The sequence below is a fragment of the Anopheles darlingi genome, chromosome 3 (genome assembly GCF_943734745.1).
Source record: "Anopheles darlingi chromosome 3, idAnoDarlMG_H_01, whole genome shotgun sequence".
Taxonomy (NCBI): Eukaryota; Metazoa; Arthropoda; class Insecta; order Diptera; family Culicidae; genus Anopheles; species Anopheles darlingi.
In genome coordinates this window covers 29740975-29757967 of record NC_064875.1, presented here as the reverse complement: position 1 = coordinate 29757967, position 16993 = coordinate 29740975, and the positions used below count along the sequence as shown (strand labels likewise).

Sequence of the window (16993 nt, the reverse complement as noted above, 5' to 3'; positions counted from 1 at the left end):
GTATGATACCCCCCCCCCCCTTTACCGCTGGCATTAACCTCTCTCTCTCTCTCTCTCTCTGTCTGCAGCAGGCCCCCACCTTAATTCGCCCTTCGAATGTCGCACTTTAAGTTTCTGAAGATATTCTTAAGTGATCGCCATTACTTGTTGTAGTTTGCAGAAGATTTGTAGACTTATCTATTAACATAGCGATTACTTTATTTGATTCTATCCTTCATAGGCGTAACCTAAACGTAAACGGCGATAATGGTCTACTCGATTTCGTTTTCTGATATTCTGAACAACTAACTAAACAATGAAGGACACAAAATCAATCACTTTGGTATAACGTAACTCGTGTAGCCTATTACTTCTCAACATATTAACACAACAAGTGTTCACCAGAAAGAACAACTCAAATCAGTAAACAAATCAACGCCAGCAACGAGATGTACGTTTGAGCAGCTAACAAAACCTAACGTTGAGCTTCGGTCGCAGTCGGAAGTGTTGTTGGAGAACGAAGCAATTTTACAATTGGCCAGCTTATCAAAAATACTTTCGACCGATATATTCAGTGCGATCGATCGATCGTTCGATCGGTCCAGCCCTTGCCGCCACTGCGGCCGCTACATTTGCTAACTGGTTGCGAGCTCTATATTACAATAATGCTGTACCGTCAGCACTCAGCTCACTGCCTTACAGGTTATTGAGTTATGTCTTACATTTTGTGGCACTGTTGCCACTTTATTATCAATATGTTTATCCTCTCTTTTACATCATTGTTCACTAATGATGATGACAATGATGATAATGATGCTGCAGACGCTTGCGGATCATCGCCGACAATATTTCCTAGGGTAGTGTTTCCTTCCACAAACAGTCAACAGATCTTAAAAAGTAACAACAACAAACACAGACGGCAGGAACAGAACAATTCATGTAGTAGTATTGCACAATTCTTTCTTGCTTTCGATCTTGCTGGATCACGCTGACCGGCCGCTTCCTGTCGGGAATACAGCATTATCTGGTACTTTGTTCTCTTTACAAAAAGGACCGGAACTGGTTTACAAAACAACACTTTTGCTTTATCTGCAGGCGGCACTCCCCGTAAATCGATAATCTTTGACATCCGCTTTTGTGTGGATCCGCTAGCTGCTGCTGCCCACCGTCGGAATGCCCGAGACCGGTCCTCTTGGATCTCGGTCTAATTGGAATGCTCTGTTTCAGCCGGCCAGCCGCCCTGTGCCAGACAGACAGACCGCCACGCTCTCCGATAACCGCTCACCACCACCACTGTGTTGTGTTCGTTGTGCCCGTTTAGTTTTTACAATTCCTGCGCTCGGTTCGGTTGCGATCCGAGGATTTACCTTTTCCGCAGGATTACACGTGGGGTACGCCGACGATGCCGTCACTTCGTTCGTTGCTTTGGTGCTGTGCCATATCCCAGTATCACCAGCGACGCGCGTTCTGGTCCTGATGATGTGCCTTGTAGTATCTCCGGAACGAGAAAGGACACTCACACACGTACACACACGCAGACAGTTGTGACGCTATCACTGCTCGTTCGTTCTGCGGTGCTCCTAGCGGGGAACACGCTCTACGCTAGCACTGACTACTATCTACTGGAGGATAGTTTCAACAGCAGGAAGAGTAGACTCCGGACGACAAACCACAGATCCACGGCCTGCAGTATCGTGGAGAAGGCACACGATCGCTGATAGATTCCGTACGGATTGGCGGTTCCTGCGAGAGAAATAGACGGAGAGTGTGAGAGAGAGAGTGAGAATGTTTATATATTGTGATGCAAAGTGCGGCCAGACGTTCAAGAAAATGTTTCTTTTCGTTCGTTCTGTTCCAAGTCAAGTCAAAGGAGGACGAAAGGATGTTTCGTTTTTTTTCTTGCTTTGCTTTGGTTCCGTTTGTTCGCCACAACGCTGAGCTCGCCCTGAATGTCGCCTTTGTAAATAGTGAATCATCTAGATAAACGGATGCAAGTGATGTCACTGATGCCACCACCGAGCTGGATAGTAGAAAACTGCACTAGATTGCTCTGCACCAGACCGGTGTCAGCAATGTTGGTGTTGCAAGGATTATAAAGTAAACAAGTGAAGTACGCTGTGCAGTGATTGCGTAAAAGAAAGGCGGACGCTCTCCGTAAGATGCTCTTTTTGATACGAAGATCAACGGTAGAAGAATAATGAATCTTCTTGAAGGTACGTATCATGATAAGGTATCATGCGCTTGATATTTTAAGCTTCCTTCTGTTCACGGCCACGGTATCCTGAACAGACGAGCGTTGGCGACAGGGAACATACTTGGAACGTGAATATTGCGAATGAAGGAATTCATTGATCGAGACGGAATGATAAAACAGTTCCGGAGTACAGCTTGTTTGCATTTCCGCCATGAACTCGTTTTGGGTTCTCGTAAAGTGATGCTCCTCCGTAGATAAGACCATGTGAAGATGGGTTTTCAGGGAAATTTTCTAACCAGACCTCTACTTGGACTCTGTTGTTGGAGAAGGGTTATTTATATGGCAATATCCACATAACCAAGAAGCAGCACAATTTGAATTCAAAATATTAATTTACATGTACCTCCCAGCACATCTCTACATCAGCATCTCGTTACATGGACCGTAGGCTGTGGCTGAGTGGTTGAAGATAAGATTTTCTGTCGAACCACTGTTGATCTTTTCGATTCTGATTTCCCATGAAATTCATTCAAGCCAATACTATGCCAGGAATAACAGAGTAGCCATCGATTCGCATAAAAAGCCCACCACTCGACCACGATCCCATTATCCTGGACGACGTTAAGCGGAGATACGCCGCCGACAGTGATTCACTCGTGTGTGTGTGTGTGTGTGCGTTTCATCGACAGGAACGACTTTCGAGCGCGAAACCACGCCGGGAAGGCTCATAAATTTTGCCACAAAAAGCTTCTATGGAAATTGCGTAATTAATCACACCGATTCCAATCGGCCATTCGCCACACGGTTCGGGCTCATAAAAGTGCCACATCATTCAATTAACTGATTCGTTTGCGCGACCCCAACCGCGACACCTCACCCGCAATTCCCTTGCCTCCTCGGGCTGTGTGATAGGAAATCGTGGTGATGACGTGCAACTCCCGGTGGTATAATATTTCTCCATTTCTCGGCTCGGGCTCAACACCGATTACCGGTGGCTGTGTGCGGCGTCGGCTTCGTCCTCGTCGTTGTCGTCATTTGTTGGTTTATTGTTCCCACGGTTCGACTTTCGACTGGCGAAATGCTCGATTCGGTGTGACTCAGACAACCGGAGTGAAGAGTAGACACTCTAGAAACATAATTTTGTGCCACGTGTGATAAAACGGTGGTCCCCAGAGAGATTGGTACATTGAAATCGTTTTCTGAACGCCCCTGATGGTGTGCTATCACATCATACACACTGCGCGCCCTAAGAGATAATAGTGTAGAGGGGAATAGTTAATAAGGCGAAGCGCATCTTGATTTTGGCTCTTTAAGGGCTTTAGATGAGCTAAATTGCATAATTACTTTTATAACCACGAGCACAATTCTGACTAGTGCGAGACAGCCGGTTATAACCAAAACGGTCCAGTCAGGTCTCATCTTCTGACAGTAACACAGAATCCGTTGGTGTTGGAGAGCTAACTCCTCGATGGAAGGATCATCATCATACGAGGTGTAATAGTATCCGCGGGCCAAATTTCACTCTCGACATGCCTACAACATCAAACAATCGCTTGCTTGGTTAGCTTCGCTAGCAACACACTACAGACACCCCCAAGGGCTACTCTTAATGACACGACCGCGGTCCTTGGAACGCAGCATCGTCGAATCGATTATCAGCTTTGCTCATTTATCACTTGCTTAAGCGTGAGTATCATATCCCAGCCGCAGACAAATTGCTGCTATCCGATTTTGTGGGCTGTGGAGAGGCTGGCCTCATTACAATCGCCTCGCTCGTCCGTCATCCGTCCCACGGACCCACGATCGTCCTTCTTCTGTTGGTTTGCTTGACTAATTCAGGAATTAGTATAAGCCTGAGCGGCCGGGCCCGGGAAGCGCTGAATCGGAAACGGCGTTCGGTTGGTTACTTGTTTTTCCAGCCTTGTTTGAAGTATTCAACTACAGAAAATAAACCTCCACGGTGTCATGCAGAAAGGCTGCAGATGCAGAGATGAATACTATTCATAGACTACTACGTTCTCCATTAGCCTACGTGTGCGTGTTCGATGAAATTCGCTAATCTACACGAGGCAAACGAGGTGCCGAAGCCACGTGCCGAGGTGACGTGATGAAATGGAGGCTGGGGCATAGAATATACGCTCCAACGCCTCTACCGGAATGGGATACTAATTCATTATGTTCCGCTTCGCTTCGGTTAGTGGTTAAAGATCAAAGATAAACATAGAACCAGAACCCCCTAATCGCTGGTCGCTAGTCGGGCCTGCCTCAGTTATCACTTTTGTCGGCGTACCTTTTGTGGGCGAGAGGTGTCTCGACACACACACGCACACACACACACACACACGCACACACAAGCTGTGTGTAGACCGTTGAAACGAAGGGACGAGACTTCCATCAACGATTATCAGCACAACGTCCAACTAGCGATCGGCATCCCTCTCACTAAAAAAAGGGGGGAACCGGGGAGTGGGCGAGTGTGTCGCGACGTCGGAGGGGCTGTATGAAAATTTATCGTTTCCCGGTGCTGAATATTCATGTGTTTGGATCCAAAACGACCAAACGTCTACATGTGTGTGTGTGTGGTTCGTTGTCCATATGTGTGCCATAGGTTAGTTTCGGCGTTTTGGGCTCGAAGCTCGAAGTAAACTTTTCCGAGGGTAGAACGCGGGGGACTGGGCCCCCCCCGGGTTGATCCAGGATGGATCTAGAAAAACAAAAAACCGCCCAAAAACCTCCATCATCAAGTTGGTCGTCCCGACCACAGCGTGTCCGGGTCCGGGAGCTTTGTTCTCTGGACCCTGTTTGGACCAAGGATGATATGTCTCTGCCAGCTGATTCTATAAGGCCACCAACACGCATTACGTCCTTGGCGTAAGCCATCGATGGTCGCCGCTTGGTCGCCGCTGCGGGTGGTCGTCGCTCTAATTACTTTATCCAAAATCCACCGACGACCGAAGATCAAATGGCTGCCGTTGTGATGGTGTCTTCGCACACTCCGGTGACACTACCAATGACGGCAGTGGTGGTGTAGCAGTTTTCGAGTCACGCACACACACACACACACACTGTCCCGAGAGCGAGAAAATTAAATAACTTTTTAATAAAAAGGATTATAACGATCCTTGGGCGCGATGGCACACGATGGTGGCGCCGCTCTGCGATGACGGTTCTGCGTCAAAATGAGCTGCTTTTTTGAGGATTATCCCTTTTTTTATCGGCTCAACCAGCTCATCGGGCTTGACGCAATCGCAATTTGGGGCGCATTCGGGCGGTGGCCGGGTGGGCTGGTTGGTCTGGGATTGTCTTGGAATGGATCCCGGAAACCGGATTTGTTGAACCCTGAACGTTGGTGAATCCTTCTACGCCGTTTCCGTTACGGTTCGGAACCCAATCCCTGGTAACTGCCCCGCCGTCTGCGATTCGTTGGCCAAAAAATGTAGTCAATGATTTCCTGTTTTCACGCTTCCGTGCGCTTTTGCGAGTGTGTGTGTGCGTGTGACTGACTCGAAACTAAAGCACGTGGTTACGGACGAAAAGATGAAATGGTCCCGGTGGAAATCAGAGTGTAAACCGCACTTCAGACCCGCGGCCAGCACCCCCGGGGGGGAATGGGTGGGGACTGACTGCTGGAATTTATGTCGATGTCAAAGGCAATCTTTTGCGGCGATTTGACGAAGGTGGTTGCCAGCCCAGCCCAGGGCCAGCGACCACAATTGATGCTTCGAAGCACGATGCCAAGGACGACAACGACAACGTCGATGACAACGACGTGTGGAGGGCCAGCGAAGAGCGTGGTCCGGAGTGAAATTGCCAGAAAAATGAACAAACAGCATCTCTGCTCCGCCGAGCCGATGCCGAGATGCTTCGTGGAAATAGATGGAAAGGATTTATTGGAGAAAAGACCCGGGGCAAATGGATAATGGCCAATCGTAACTCATCGCGAGCGAGCAAGAGAGTGAGAGAGAGGGTTAACGATTCGGTACCGGGGGTATAGGCTGGCCAGGGGGGGAGGGGTGATAGGGGTCCTGAAAGCTAGGACGATAATGTTGCGTACAATAAAAGGAGCAGCAGCAACGGCGAACGTCATCACGATAACGCCCCGTCACCATTATCGGCATCAACATCGATGCCATGGTTTGGCACTGGCACTGGCAAACATGGATCGTGGTGGTGGCGGTTTATGTTACCTGGTGGCCGCGGCCGACCCCCTCTCCACCCCACGACTTGGCCTCGAGGCTTCGAAGTAACTCCCGCGTTGTAATGCAACATACTCATAAAATTGACAACGACGAATAAAGCCGATGACGATAATACGCATAACAATGGCCCCCGGGATCAAACATGCGCGCACGAAACATCACCACCACCACCAACACCACCACCACCACCACCACCAGCACCGGGAATGTGTGTAAGGCCTGCGGGGCCAGCCTTATACTATTTTCCTTCTTTCCGTTCGGTTGCTCCTTTTTCGGGGTTGACGGGGTAACACACTCTCCTGTTTCATGTGTGCGGATTCTGCTTGGTTCTTCGTTCCGGTAAAAGGGATATATTGACACAACATGCGTAAGCTGAACGCGATGGATTGCGTAAGGTAAGCGCATAAAATATGGATTGACTAGTGGCCTTTTTGTCGAATGTGGGAAAGAAGTGCTCCATCCAAGTGTGGATAAGCTGAGCCCTTCTCCGCCGGTACACGGTGTACATGGTTTAGAGGGTACAGAGTGACAGTTTTATTCCTTACAGAAAAAACCCTTTGATCAGTCTATTTACAGAATGCTATGTTTTAGCTTCTTAGTAACAACTAGAGAAACATGGAATGCTACGAAATTTACGAGAATACTTGTGGTTGTTTGTTTATGTAGTTCAATATGAATCTTATCTTATGCTGCCATTAGATACTTCAGTCTTTAAATGATTAAGAGGAAGTTATTATCAAAACTGAGTCCTCGGCACGAGACTTCAGTGGTGTGGTAGTGGTGTGATGTGTCCTGGAAGAGATGGAACACGATGGAACAGTCGTGTTAAACCTTGTATGGTTATTAATTAATTTATTGCCGGTTATGCATAGGTAATGTTTGAACAAATTGTTTGCAAAATATAATTTACTTTTGCAGTGTTTAATCCACCAAGACGTGGCAAATTGGCAAGGGGAATTTCCACGATTGAACATAGTAAACCTTACGTCTCTCTTTTAGTAACAGCATTTAATCCATACGCTTGTTCCAGTCGTATAGTTTTGATGCTTTTATTTTTTTTAAACAGGGAAATGTTTGTAAAATCATGTTAAAATCTGGTACTATGTCAAAATGATAGCGAAACTGATAGCATAATCAGAATTTTGGAGAAAGCTGTCAAAAATATAGGCTTAAAAGTACCTTTTTAACATTGATCCACAATTCTATTTAACACCCTTAATGCACAGTCCTGGGCCTGGCCTAGACCCCTATGCTTTTAAATGCATTTGTATGGGATTTAGCGCTGCGTATGTGCTGAATTTAACCGTTTTCTTTCACAAAGGTAGATCAACTTATCCCAAATCGATGTAAAAAGATGAAAAAATAAACATATGTATGCATGTACAGTTAAATTGAATACATACGCAGCGTTAAATCCCATAAAAATGCATGTGAAAGCAGACACGGAATTGTGGATTAAGGTGTATTTGTTTAAAATCCTTCGTTCGTCCTTTTGTCAACGGTTAATTATAATAACTAAAACATATAGCGAGAGAAAATAAAATTTTAGGAAGCTCAGGTCTCTATGTTAATTAGAAATGTGTTAAATTAACGGTCAAAAATGAAATGTGCCTCACCAACCACGGGATTGTGGACTAGTGGTAAACGTGTGATCATATTGCGTATTTCGATTTGCTGTTGTCACAGTTGAGCTTCTGCATGTTCAGTTCATGCTAATTAATAAAATGCTGGTATCTTTGCAAAGTAATTACGTCGTAAGATACGTTTTTTGAATACCTCAATACTTGTAATGTTGCCTGAAAATTCTATTTTCTGAAACTAAAAAGGACGTTAAAGACAGCAAACATCTTCAAATGCATTCTATAAAGCGAACCATTTCATTTTATCTTGTTCCCCGATTTCATCAAACAAAGATTTGACAGGATACAAATTTCCATAGACATTTACTCCCCTTTCGATTAGTTTTCCATTTTGTTAGTGCGGATTTACCGAACTAACGCAATTGGTTCCGATTGGCACTGACTGAATACGCTAATCGCATGCCATTTTATGCAATTTGGCAATGAATAGTTTGACTTCTAACCAGCTAACTGCTGCTCACCATCACCACCACCACCATCAGCAAGCCAATCCGTGATGCCAATGACGACCATTTGCACGCCCCCCGGGGGGTTTCAGCATCCCTCTGCTACCCCTCCACCCGCCGGAGCGTGCAAATCGATAATGATATGAAATCCGTTGGTAAATTAAGTTTTATTTGGCCCTTCCGCCGGTCCGGAAGCGGATGTGGCTTGAGATAGATGTTGAGCGTGATGTGTGCGAGAGGATGTGGGTACGACGTACCCCTTTCCCCAAAACAACCCAAACTCCCCGAAAATCGACGGCGGATAGAGCGAAGAAAAAGAACAGAGATCGCATAGTGTCAGTGCCAGCGTGTGTGTGTGCCTGATGCTGTTGCTCCACACTGTTGCTGATTGGGTTAGGAAATCAAGCCAAATGGCCGATGGCCGCCGGTGTATCGATCGATTCGATTCCGGTGTTCCGGGTACCGCAGCAGGGCGCCAAATGTAAATTGACTTTAACTCCCCACGGGGTGCCAATGGACTGGCCAGTCCAGCCCCACAGTCGGTGGCCACCCTTTTCTACCACCACTACACTACTTACCATTGAGCACATGTACGGAGATGGAGTAGTGTTGGTTTGGTCCGATGGAGCACGTATAGCTACCGGAGTCCTGCCGGTTGACCTTTGCTACAAACAGTGTGGAATTGGCACCGACACTGGTTAAATTCGTTTTTACACTGAAAGCAAACAAGAGAACAAGAGAAGTGATAAGAAGAGGAGGGAATAAAAGGAGAAGCAATGCCCAATGACGTATCGAACCGCTGGAGGCAATTAGGGATGAAAAGGAAAACGATATTATAAACGAAAAGACCATCGACGGTACCGAGAATCTGGCGTAGGGGATTCAAACACGGGGCTGGCCCGGAGAAAGCCCGTATTTCTCCGAACCAATACCGATGCAAAAGACCGAGAAATTCCCCAGAACGCACACAGGGCGATGATAACAAATAAATGAGAATCGTCATGCCGGAGTTTGCCGGCTTTGGCTGTCTGCAAGCAGCAAATTGAATTGACAAAGGAGGCCACTCGGCTCGGGAATGGTCGGTTGCGCATGGTTGCATGTCCCGTGAGTTTGATGGTCCTGGTAGCTTCAAAGGCATTGTCCCATCAGCAGCAGCAGCAGCAGCAGCTGATAAACGAAGGAACTGAGCTAAGCAACAAAGATTAAAACTCGGTGAGGCGAACATCACCGTCAGTGTCACTAGGGAGAGAGTTGAGTTGAGATGAGATGAGATGAGATGAGATGAGTGATTTCAGGAAAAATATCGACCCCGGAACGACCCGGTCTCATAAAGCCGTCACAACTACGAGAAATTCAAGATTCTCCAATACACATTTGCATTCGTTGGATGGCTGGCTTTGTTGTGATACCGCGGCTAAGAATAGGAATAGGCGATGAAAATGATGAATTAGAAATTAGAAATCCTGCTTCTGCTCTACGAGGTCCACAGAAGACCAAGCTTGCAGTCAGCAATCACGAACCTTTAGTCACTCTCGGTGCGATTTGAATGATTAAATGGCTGACAGCAGTAAGTGCGGTTATGTGGCTGTGCCACGTCACGGCCACTGCAACACAACCATTCGCAATCATCTCACGCCCCGGTTTCAACTTATTAAATTTGATAAACGAACAGAAATGAGAAAGCTTTCGTGGGGGGAGTGTGCTGTGTGTTGGAAAATTAGAGGGACCATAAAATGGTTCGCTCATCGTAGTAGCGGTAGCTTGTTGCTAGGAACGGAAGGGAACCATTTTGTCGTTAACCAACAATGAGCTGCTGCCTGTGCTGCTGTTGTTGCCAGCAACGGAAGTTTACTACGACTTCTTCCTTGCTGGGTGTAACTGTGTGCACTACCACCGTCAGCACCGCCATCAGATGAACAGCAGATTGCCGGCAGCAGCCACCATAATTGACCCATTAGCTCGAGCCAACCAACTTGCACACAGGTGGGAGCATGACCACTGAAGATGCCAAATTGTTGCGCCCCGTCGGGGATTTTACCGTGGTGTGCCGGTGCTGGTGGTAGTGATGGTCATTGAGGGAACTAGCAATACCATAAATGAGCGGCCATTTCGGAGTGTGCGCCACTCCGCGGTGTAAGTTGGTGTAAGAATTGTGGCCCAAAATCTGATCCGGACCGGATCGTAAACAATCGCGACGTGACGCAGGCTCTGGACGTCAGTACCTTGGAACCCTCTGGCCTGGCCTGGCCTGGCCACTTACCTGATACCGCCGCGTGTCGTATCGTGGTTGAGAATGTTCTCGTTGTGTATCCAGTAAACGACGGACCGGAGCATCGAGATGTGCCGGATTTTGCACATCAGCTTGATCGTGGAACCGACCTCGTAGTACTTATCGTACAGTGGCTCACCTTCCTCGTCGACGATGAGCACCTCGGGAGCTGCAGTCGAAAGGGGGAAAGAGAAGAAGAAGAAGAAAAACGAAAAGTTATAAATATATCGGTCCTTCCGTTTTATTCCGCGTCCCACGGCCGGCCTGGCGGTGGCCGGGGTTTTGTGAAAAGGCGCAACGTTGCAACAGAGAAGAAGGTCCAACGTTCGACTCCAGTCGAGTGGTACGGTTACCGGTACGCACGGATATATCTGCCGCAGTACCAGCAGCACCACCTGGTATTGGCCACAGCCACACAATCGTACGAATGGCGTCGTTCTTCTGCCTTCTGCTGAAAAGGTATTACGTGGACCGCGTGGTATTCGAGGCGCTGCAGTTACGGCGGAGGCCCAGCTTAAAGGTAGAATCGACATGGAAATGGCACCATAAACGGTTTACAATCCCAACAGTCCTCACAAACGTGGCCATTGGGACCGGGGCGCTCTCGTGTTTCGCTTGGTGCTTGTTGTGGTCGAAGAGGTTAAGGCGCGCTGCTTGCTACTTCTTCTCTCTCAGGGGAGGGAAGGTCTGGCGCATATAACTCATCTCCTGCAACGCAGTTCATCCCATCCTACCCCGCCATGATCCGGACCGTGCCATAGTAAGTGTTCAGTTTCATAATTTGTGTACTTCCCTCCTCGCCATCCGCCGCAGCTGGGTGCACCCATGTCTACGCGGTCTGTTTATTTGCTTTCTTCTGTGAAGATACGCTATTCGGCCACTTGGCCGCAGTCGAAACCACTTGGTCATAAATAGTTTACCACCGGTGTATTCCCGGCCAGTGGATCGAAAAGGATATCGATTTTGGAGGAAGCATCCTGGCCACTGCAGGCTGTATGTGTGCGTGTGTGCCCGTTACAGGCCCTTGTTGTTGTTGTTGTTGTTGGAGGGATTATACAAAGGAAAACCGCCAAACCGATAATAAAGCCACGTCACGGGACCGGCCGAGGACGAGGAGAATGGCCACAATTTGAATATCGATGAAAAGGGCGGTAATTTGGAATGATTTATCGAACTGGAAATCCGAAAAGTATTTCATTCGACCTTCACGTTTGATTTCGATCGTGTGGCTCCTGTGATTATTTGGCTCATTTTGGGCATTGTAAAGGCCCTTTTTGGGAATGTCGATCCATGGCCCCACCGCAATAATGGTTTATGGAAGCTCCGCGGCGCGTCCGCGAATTGTTATTTGGGTGTAATTAAAATTAAAATCCTCTTTCCATTCAAACCAATTAAGCGTGTCCTTATACGGCTATAAATTAACGGGTTTCAATTATGAGAATTTTGAGAATTACATTTCATTTGCGTATGTCATAGTGAACTACAATTACTATGACAATTGTTGTGAATTATTATTCTTAAGAAAAATAAAAATACAATAAATATAATCGAATAGCTTAGTATTTCCTTAAACTGTAATAGAGTTAACATTTGCTAGAACTCGTATTAATAGAAACGTTTCTTGTTCCTTAACAATCTTTCACCATTCGCAATTAAGTCTTACGGAAGTCATCTGCACCTAGAATAAGAAGGCACAGCATTTGTGGCCTTCTCTGCAACAAGGCATAAGGGTAAGCGGGGATAAATACATCCGTTTCTTATGCTCCTTCTCTATTGTACACCATCGCGCGGTTGTACACGAGCACATTGCTGTGCCATCCATGGACCGCTAGAGGCTGTTGCAATTGCGTTAGGGTTCTCACTCTACACTCTCCAACACGTATCACATTGATGAGTCGTCTAGCAAACACCCCGTAAAGCTGCCGGTTGGTCCCAAGACCGATGAGAGTCCATCATCACGGCCCCGGCCTAGCGAGTGTCAGTTGACGTAAAGCTGTAGCCTTCTGCCGGTGGCGCACAGTTAGGGTGGAAGTAATCTTTTCCACCAGCAGCACCAGCCCTTTTGTTCATCTAATTTTCCTGCTCCCACCCATAATGGTTCTTTGTTTTCAAGCGATCGGTGGAGAAGAGGCGAAGAAAAAAGAGGAGCCACTGGGAGAATGTGCGAAAAATGAAATGTAAGTCTCCCAGGATGTCCGGAGTCCGGAGATGGAGCCTGGGCTGGAATGCCGTTGGAACACCGGGGGCAACGCGATGGTGATACAACCGTGCGCCAGGTTTGTTCAGGTGCAGTGGATTGCATCTTTGTAAGCAGTTGGTCGATCAGCTTTGCAGTTTTTGCTCCTTTACTTCTCGAGCTGATCTCAAACCGCTTGTGAAAGGTGAATAATTCACCGTTAACAACTATAAAAATACATTGAGTTCGTCAATGAGAGATGTGTAGAGATGTTTCTTAACATTGCATTTGGTTTTACTAAACCATCTCGGTTGGAAATATGTTTGAAATATTCTGAACCTTCCAAGAGTATTGTATAAAACGTTTAAATCAATCAAATCAATTAAATTGGTACCGACAAAGGTTTTTGCAAAATGGGTGATCCTTATTTACAGAATAGCGTAAAACTGGTTTTGTTAAACAAAATCATAAAAACAGCATCACTTTTTCAATTCCAAAATGCTACCAAAAATTTTCAAAAGACCGAAACAAACCAGAAAATAATTTTTTTTTTGCAAAAACTTGACGGAACTACCAGAAAAAACCGTTATTAAAAGCTTTAAGCAAAAAGTATTGCCTTGTATATCTCAGATCATACAGCACTAGGCAATGATGCAAGTACACCTTAAAAAAATGTAGTTAGTAGTAGACGCCCCTTTCTGCAATTAATACACAGCCCTGGTTTGTTTTTAGCAAAGAAGAATAAAAGGATTACAACGCCTTCCTCGAATTGCAACCAAATTTTGTTGAAAAGTTAAATTTTGAGTTGAAAGTTTAAATTAAAATTGAGACAAAAAATTGAAAAAATTGATTGTTTTTGTTGTCCCAAAAAATCCAAAACTGAACCTGTTTTTGATCCGAATTGAAACTACCTTTCGTCAAGCGACCCCTTAACAAAGTTTTCGAAGTCAGTAGATACATTTCTGAAATCCAAGTACAGGTGTTTTACCATAGTTGTTTTCATTATAATCCATTAGCTGTTGCCTCGTGCGGTCCAATCTTAACATATAGTCATTATGATCGTAAATTGAAAGAGAAGGGGTGGGCAATTGCACCGTGGTTCTTGACTGTGTTCTTGTAAAGGGCAACCGCAAGCCACAGGAGCAGGACACACTTCCGCGAATCCCACAACACCACGCAAAGTGTGAAGAAGTAATTTGGCTTCGACGACGTGGTATGGCTTGAAACAGCGGAAGCAACAGTGAACTAATGGTGTTAATAGGTATGACGACGACAACAACGACGACGACGAAAAAGACTTCTTCCAGCTTATGAGTGGCTCTGACAGAACGGATGGGCATTCTCACACCCATGTGTGTGTGTGTGTGTGTGTGTAACGGTACGTGGTTTGGTCTTTATCGAGGACCACGATCTCCCCAGACACGCCGCGATCGACAAACCGCGATGTGAAGGTAAAAGAAGGATACCAGCCGGCCCCTCACCCTCAACCTTTCACCAGCCCCCAGATTAGTATGCAAATTTATGCACTCGTAGCAGTCCCGGGCGCCATTGAAGGCGAAGCGCTGAGCGCTGAGGGGGGCTTGTTATTTATGCGCGGCACACAGGAAATAAGCTTATGCCTGTGGCCTGTGAGAGCAGGTTCTTCGCTATGCGCTTCGTCCTCGACTTCGTTCGCGATGAGCGAGTGTTGCGGGCCGCGAATAAAGATGAGTTCATAATGAAAAGTTTAATAATCTTGCTCACGCGTGAACGTGAAATTTGTTGCGCACTGTTTTTCACGAGTTCATCATCGTCAAGTTTATGAGAGCAGCAAGAAATGGTGGTGGTTGTGGATGGCTGTCCCCATAATCATAAGGAGAACGCATTGCATGATCGTGTTGCCCGTTAGAGACCGAGGTGTTGGTGGTGGTGGTGGTGAAGAGCCAGCGCGAGCGAAAAACCGAGAACGCCAGAACTTTTCCAGTCGCTTCTTGTTCGGCCTTCGCTCGAGGACACGAGACCACAAAGTCTTGGTGGTAGCGGAGCGGAACAAACGTGCTCGGAACTCATGGGCTCAATGTTCGGTCCTCGGCGGTGGGGATGGTTTGCTAGTTCCCGCGGACATACTGCGACTGAAGGACTGGAGAAGGACTGGATGTAATTATGGCCTTTTCCCTTTCGCCGGTGACCGCCGGTTGGCCGAGAGTTTTGTGGCCAGCACAGTGGCACAGCGAAGGTGGTGAATGGGCCTCCGGCACACGCTCGGCAGTCGAGTTTTTGTGCTGATTAGTTTCCGAAATGAACAACAACCACCACCAGCAAGCAGTAGCAGCAGCAGCTTGCAGCAGCCGTAAGCGCACACAACCAGGACGGAGGACCAGTGAGCGCTTGCACCGCTAAAAACTTTCGTCTGCATCCTTGCTCTGTGCCGGTGGCCGATGATTTTACGGAAGAAAGTGTAAAGTTGCTGCTCATTTGCGGGAAAATGGCTTCTCGAGGTGACGACGACGACGACGGTGGCTGCTGGAAGAACTTTTGTGAAGCAAACTTATTGAATCATAATCAGCCGGAATTGGATTGTGTGTTCGAACCTGGGGTTGATAATGCGTTCGAAATCGCGATGAAGTTTGCCATTCTCCAAAGTAGATATGAACTACGGTTTTTGGGGTAAAGTTATGAAAATTCAATCTTATCTGGTGCTGGTGGATAATTAGACGATGGTAATTGGTGTCGCAGTCGAATAATGGAAATGGATTCAATTTATTCCGTGTATGTAGACATTAAAATCTGTTTTCAATTACGTGCGGAATAGGGAAATGATTCAACTCAGAGGAAAATTTTGATTGCCTGTCGTTTTTATCACAAATTAGTTGAATTGATGAACATTAAATTCTTTGTCTTTAAGAATATAAATGAATTTTGATGCATATTTAAGACCTACACACATTGGAATGCTGTCTAATCCTCTCATCGTGCTGTTCATTCCAATCAAATATATCCTGAAAGTAAAAGGAATTCTTTCTCTCTTCGTCGTATAATCAAGATTCATTATTCCTCGTTCATCAATGAAGAGTCACTTTAAGAAAGAAGAGAAAGAAATATATTTACATTGGTATCTTTATTGAAGATCCAGTGATAACTTCGTCAAATCTGTTTCTATGCATTAACTTCAATGCAGCTAATAATTGTGCTGTGCCAAAAATGTGCTGATAATTCATCATGCAATGCAGTATTGAAAGCTGATATCCAATATTGAAAATTTATAGATCACGTTACGTAATGTGCAGGTCTAGATCCAATCAAAATAGGAACATTATCTATTTTTTTCTTGACAATAAAATTATTCATAGTATCTTTGTGTGCGATTGAGAAGCTTCGTAAATTAATAGTTCTTGTAGAATTGGCCTGGTATTTTTTTTTAAATAAGGTTTCAGGGACCTCGTTATTAGTGTCAATCTGCTTGGATGAAGAAGGCCATTACAGCATCACTAATGGGTTTCCAGAGTCCATTTGCATCGGTCACAATCTCATGAGTTACGCTTCTACGAATGGAATTAATATGACTTGATGTAAACTGTTTGCTCGCACGTGCGTCGATGGACCTTGTTGCTCTTAGCGTAAGCCTTCGTTAGTTCTGAGCACTGCTTAGAAGTAGAAAAGCTTTCTCTGAATCCATTTACCGTTTGCAAGAGTTACAATCAATCAGCAAGGAGCAACGGAAGTACGTGCAAACAGTGTCCTATTATTATCTCAAGCAAACTAAACACTAGCCGATTATAAAGTTAAAAAAAGATGGAGAAAGGATTTACTCTATGCTATAGAGTTTAAACAATAGCAGATCTAAAACGTAATTTAATTTTGAGACGCATAACATTGAAGTAACTGAATCAGAACCAGAATCAGCAACGATATTGTGTTCTAGTATTTCGGTAGCCCCGGCATGGTGAACGTGATACGATAGTACACAGTTCGAGTTATGCTCCACTAATGTACGACGCGTGTTCGTTTATATTTGGGCCAGGGCACGGGGCCCGGAGAATTGATGATACGAACAAACAAGATTGCCACAAGTGAACTGGCCCCACGAAGTTTTCCCATGTAATTAATGTAA

At 45.9% G+C, this 16993-nt stretch overlaps 1 protein-coding gene across 2 annotated transcripts in view; it reads right to left on the bottom strand.

Moving 5' to 3' along the window:
• Nucleotides 1-54: 54 nt before the first annotated feature.
• LOC125954082 (uncharacterized) overlaps nucleotides 55-16993 on the bottom strand; it is a 123057-nt gene continuing 106118 nt past the window's right edge. For both annotated transcript variants that reach the window (XM_049684083.1, XM_049684084.1), the window contains 3 exons: nucleotides 10719-10896; nucleotides 9037-9173; nucleotides 55-1722 (listed from right to left, as the gene is read on the bottom strand). In XM_049684083.1, the coding sequence (XP_049540040.1) occupies nucleotides 1595-1722; nucleotides 9037-9173; nucleotides 10719-10896 (443 nt within the window). In that variant the 3' untranslated portion in view covers nucleotides 55-1594. The remainder of the gene's footprint in view (nucleotides 1723-9036; nucleotides 9174-10718; nucleotides 10897-16993) is intronic.